This window comes from Glycine soja, chromosome 18, assembly GCF_004193775.1.
Source record: "Glycine soja cultivar W05 chromosome 18, ASM419377v2, whole genome shotgun sequence".
Lineage (NCBI taxonomy): Eukaryota > Viridiplantae > Streptophyta > Magnoliopsida > Fabales > Fabaceae > Glycine > Glycine soja.
The window spans coordinates 25,099,386-25,104,510 of NC_041019.1; the positions used below are offsets into that span (position 1 = coordinate 25,099,386).

At 32.9% G+C, this 5,125-nt stretch overlaps 1 protein-coding gene across 1 annotated transcript; it reads right to left on the reverse strand.

Moving 5' to 3' along the window:
- Positions 1–1,895: 1,895 nt before the first annotated feature.
- On the reverse strand, positions 1,896–2,234 carry LOC114397128 (protein MAIN-LIKE 2-like). The gene has a single exon (XM_028359244.1). It carries the CDS (start codon positions 2,232–2,234, stop codon positions 1,896–1,898), a length of 339 nt encoding a protein of 112 aa, XP_028215045.1.
- Positions 2,235–5,125: the final 2,891 nt, after the last annotated feature.

Consider the following 5,125-nt stretch of genomic DNA (forward strand, 5'->3'; position numbering starts at 1 on the left):
ATGGTTATTTATTTTTATTTATTTTAAAAGCATTGCACAATAAGATTGAAACGTTGAAGTGACAATAATATAAAATTAACATGAAAATAAATCATACAAAGTACATGACAATATGAAACACATGGAAAAAAATAATACAAAGTACATGAAAATGTTAAACCATGTGGAAAAAATGTAAACTCATTATTAATCAATCATCACTATGTCTGTGATGCCGCGACAAAGTCCCACATGGCCGGTCCCAATTTCTAGCTGCCCTATCAGGATTTCTTCTTCTAGGATTCGCCCTTTCATCCACTTGGTCAGCCTCGGCAGAGAAATCATGACGTAAATCGACCCCTAATAAGTCGTCCATGTCGGGTATATCTCCAGGTACATTCCACGGACCAGCAAGTGGGGCATTTGGGGTCGATACTTGACCACTTTGGATAAATGAAGAAATTCCCGTTGAAGAAGGAGAGGACCCGAATATGCCTGCAAAAACCCTGGTTGAAAATCATGTGGGTATGAATACATCGGCGGCATCTGAGACGGTTCTTGGGTGAATACCGACGGTGTGTAATACATTCCATGTTGTCGTTCTGGCATCGGAGGCAAACTATATGTTGTTGCATCAACAGTTTCCCGATGTCGCGCTAAGCCTCGAGTCTCCACACTTTGCCGTAGTATATTAAACTGTTGATGTTCAAATTGTGGCTGAGAAGGGGGAGCATCTTCATGTGCCTCAAGTATCCTATCCTCTTCCTCAGACAAAAGAGTGATCTTCTCGATACATGGCAATAAATCGTCAAAAGTACAAACCCTTCTCCCAACAGGCGACACCATAAAATGTAGTGTTTTAGCGATTTCACCCTGCATAGAAAATAAATGAATAGTTATTAAAATAATCTTCAATAAGCGCAACATTCTTTTCTAAATTATAATGGACAATGTATACCAATAGTCCTCTTCTTGCATGTTTTGGGTCGACATAAACTTTTGTTTTACGCCTGTACCACCTCATATATTCAGAGTTCAGACTGAGGGTCCATGTTTGTGGCGGTGTTTGCTCTACTCTCCTTTCATAACGACTATTCCATTCATTAAGCGCGGGTTGCATTAGTCGCATCCAATTTTTTCCTTCCTTTCCCTTTAATGTCAAGTCATGTATGTTGTTGGGTTGCATTACTGGTCCCGGAATAGGTTGTTGCATTCCAAATTGTCTCATGACTCTATCCGGCTGGTGCCATTCCACTTTTTGAAAACAAATAACTGGTATGATACATGTCCATAATACAGACCCAAAAAAACAAACTTGACTCAAATTCATTTCCACATGTCCAGCATAAGGGATCCATACAAACTGCATATAAAAGTTAAATTTAATAAATTAATTAAGAAATACAACATCATTTAATAAACAAACATCAAAATTGTTACCTCGTCGCGTTTCATGACATCTAATTTACGACGAAACTCAATTAAATTGTCATTGCCTATGTGATGCAATTCACCTCCCAACCATCTTCACAAAAAATTAAATAACAAAATAAAATGTTACATAGAATAATGATTAACATCAACCAAGCATGTTTATTAATAATGAATTCAAAATAGTAAAGGAAAGTATACCTGTAACCAAGTGGCGTGTTTTGTTGTTGTGGAGGAATAACTGAGGGGGCTAACGTTGGGCATCGTTCCCATGCCCATAATTGAATCAAGAGAGTGAAACCGCCTATTGATTTAGTATTATAGTCTGTTGCGATGCACATCTCTCTATAAAGGTTACCCAAAACAGCAGCTCCCCATGCATAACTGCTGCACTCTCTAAGGTCTCCCAGATTCTGCAAATATTTCAAATGCACCCGTTTCCTGCTTTTGTCAACAAACATTACCCCTCCTATGAATCGTAAGATCTAAGCACGAGCAAATCTTTCAAGGCCTTCTTGGTTGCCTGTAAAATCATGAATATTTGCAAAATGAGAAGACAACCAACTCAATTTAATTGAGTTCCCATCAATTGCAGCATCGTCAGGCATGACACTCAATAATTCATGAAACAACTCAAACCAGTCAATATTTGTATTTCCAATTAATGGTCTTCCATCCACAGGAATACCAAGTAGCACAGAAACATCTTGAAGTGTAATAGTTGCCTCTCCACACTTCAAATGAAATGCATGCGTTTCTGGCCTCCACCTTTCAATAAAAGCATTCACAAATTCTCCGTTCATTTTCAACTGCGCCAATTTCATTATCGGGTACAAACTCGAAATTTGTAATAGAGGAATAATTTCTTCGGGCGGTGCTTCTCTATGATTGTACAGTGGTGTGGCTCGTCGGATTTTTAATGTCCTATCATTAGCACCATTCCAAATATGTTGGGATACATGATTTTTTTGCACCCACAATAAATCATCCTCTAATGGTCCAGATGCCACGTCATAATGATGAGAAGATGACGAACTAGCCATATTAAAACTCCAGTATAGAAAGAAAAAAAAATTAATAGTCACACATATCATAAATAATAAATAAAGTCAAGTACGTACGCGTAATTTAAATTTTAGAAACGAGCACGTAATTTAAATTTTAGAAACGAACACGTAATTTAAATTTTCTTCACATTGAGGAATTTTTTTACTTAATTTTCAGAAAAATATATTTTTTTCTCCATTTCAACAATTTCAAAAAACATATATATATATAATAATAATAATAATAATAATAATAATAATAATAATAATAATAAATAATTTCTACACATTGAGGAATTTTTTTTCTTCATTTTCAGAAAATATATATATATTTTTTGTCAATTTCAACAATTTCAATATATATATATATATATATATATATATAATAAAAAAATAATTTCTTCACATTGAGGATTTTTTTTCTCAACTTTCAGAAAATATATTTTTTTTTTCCTCAATTTCACCAATTTCAGAAAATATATATGCCTTTCTTTTTTAAATACGCCTAATAACAATATTACAGTAATATTTATTATGAATCTTAATTAAATTTATATTCTAAAAATTAAACAACCGTAACAAAAATAAACAATTTGTTATATAATTAATAAAAAATAACTAAAATAATAAACAAATTAAACTAACAGCAAAAATATATAAAGATAAAGAAAATAACTTATTGTGTTGTGAGTTAATATAATTTTCTTGTACACAAGATGACTACGTGCAAAAAAAAACATACAAATAATAAAATATAACAATTTATAAAAAATAAATAAATTTGAAACAATTAAAAAAATAACATACCTTGCTAGGGAGAAAGGAAACAAAAATGGAGTGTTGGGAGGGGGGGGGGGGACAAGCCTGGGACAGAGGAGAGCTTGGGGGAGAAGGAGGGAGTGGGGTGAGGGGGGGACCAGGAGGGGGTGGGGTGGGGGGGGGGGGGGGGACCGCCCTTTATCGGGCTGGAGGGGGTGGGGGAGGTGTTAATACCTTCCTCAAACGTAAATACAACTCCCAAACTTGGAATATTCTTTTTGATCGGTTTCCTTCGGTTTTTCCGACGTTTTCCACAAATAAACGTTGGTGGTGACTCTGCGCATCTTTCCTCCTTTGAAAAGCACACCCGTGAGCCTCGCCTGCAAAAGGGAATGTTGCGACACATGTAGTCTTTTCTCTCAAGATAATCAAGGTATTTTGAGAGTTATTCTAAACTTTAGGAGCGAACTTTTTACATAAAGAATTTGAATATGAGCACGTCAGTTGGTTTTTCATCTCTTCAAAACTTCTGGTATTTATAGGCCTTCTTCAACAAGTGTTATTTATCTCTATACATATAGATTTCTTCTCCTAAGCATGTGTTTGAAGAATGTGGTCGTTGGGATACTTAATGCTTGCATTAAATGCACATACTTCTTCTTGCTGGAAAGCCACTCTTCTTTGCTAATGTGTTGTACACTTTAACAGGAAACCACTTCCTTTTGCGTCAAAGCAGGTATGTGCAGCATAACGCATCTTTTGATGGCAATTGACGAAATTTAGAGCTTAGGCTTCATTTATTCTTAATAAGATTCGATAGATCCTTGGAGAATGTCGCTGTGAAACAAATCTCAGATAGAGAGTATTAAAGGAAGTCTTTAAATGTAATCTTTAATATCCTATTAGATCATGATCTAAGCTTGTTATCATCTGGAAAATCAGACGCGGACTTGCGAAACATGTTCTGATAGCGCATAAGACACAAATTTTAACCTTTGTATTTGTTTACATCTAATCAAAATAACTAAGATTCTAATTCATCTTAAGATATAAATGTCTTTTGACTTAACAATCTCCATTTTCTATATGTACATGCCCATCGCTATGAGCCCACCATCTTTGAAAAACAACACTGACAACAAAAGAAAAGATATCAATTTTAAAAATATTGTTACCTAAGGAATTTATAAGGACACTCTTTGTCACACCCATGAATCTGAAAAAAAAAAGGGATAAAAATTGTTACCTAATCAATTTATAAGACACCCTTTGTCACACATGCAAAACTGAAAAGAAATAACATTAGAAATACTATTATGCAATAATCCAAAAAAAGTGTAAAAATTTTAACATTTTTGTTTTGTACATGCACACTCATCACATAATGTCTCTCATGTTTGAAAAACCAACAACAACAAAAATGAGAAGAGATCAATTTTAACATTATTATAGAGGTAGATGAATAAAGTATTTTTCTTGGAAGTAACAAGTAACAAATGGAAAGGAAGAGAAAAAAAATGTTACCTCACCAGAACACCCTTTTATCACAACAAAACATATAAAGGGATGAATAAAGAATACATTTAAAATTTAAAATGATATAATTAAATTCGATTCAAATAATCAAACCGAAAATATGGATAATCATAATTATATATTTTGTTGATTATTTATGATTCATTCCAACAACAAAAAACATTTAAAATAATAATAATAAAATTATAATATAAAATATTAATCATAATTTATATATATATATATATATATATATATATATATATATACTCAAATCTTCAACCAATTATTTATATTTCAAATAATTAATTAATAATTAAAAAATTATTATCCTTTATAATACATTAGGATATCTAACACAAAATTCTTATTATTTTTTTCTTAATTTACATTTT

What these genes read in the sequence shown, in the direction of transcription:
- LOC114397128 (XM_028359244.1), bottom strand. Translation starts at nt 2,234, where the DNA reads ATGAAATTGGCGCAGTTGAAAATGAACGGAGAATTTGTGAATGCTTTT.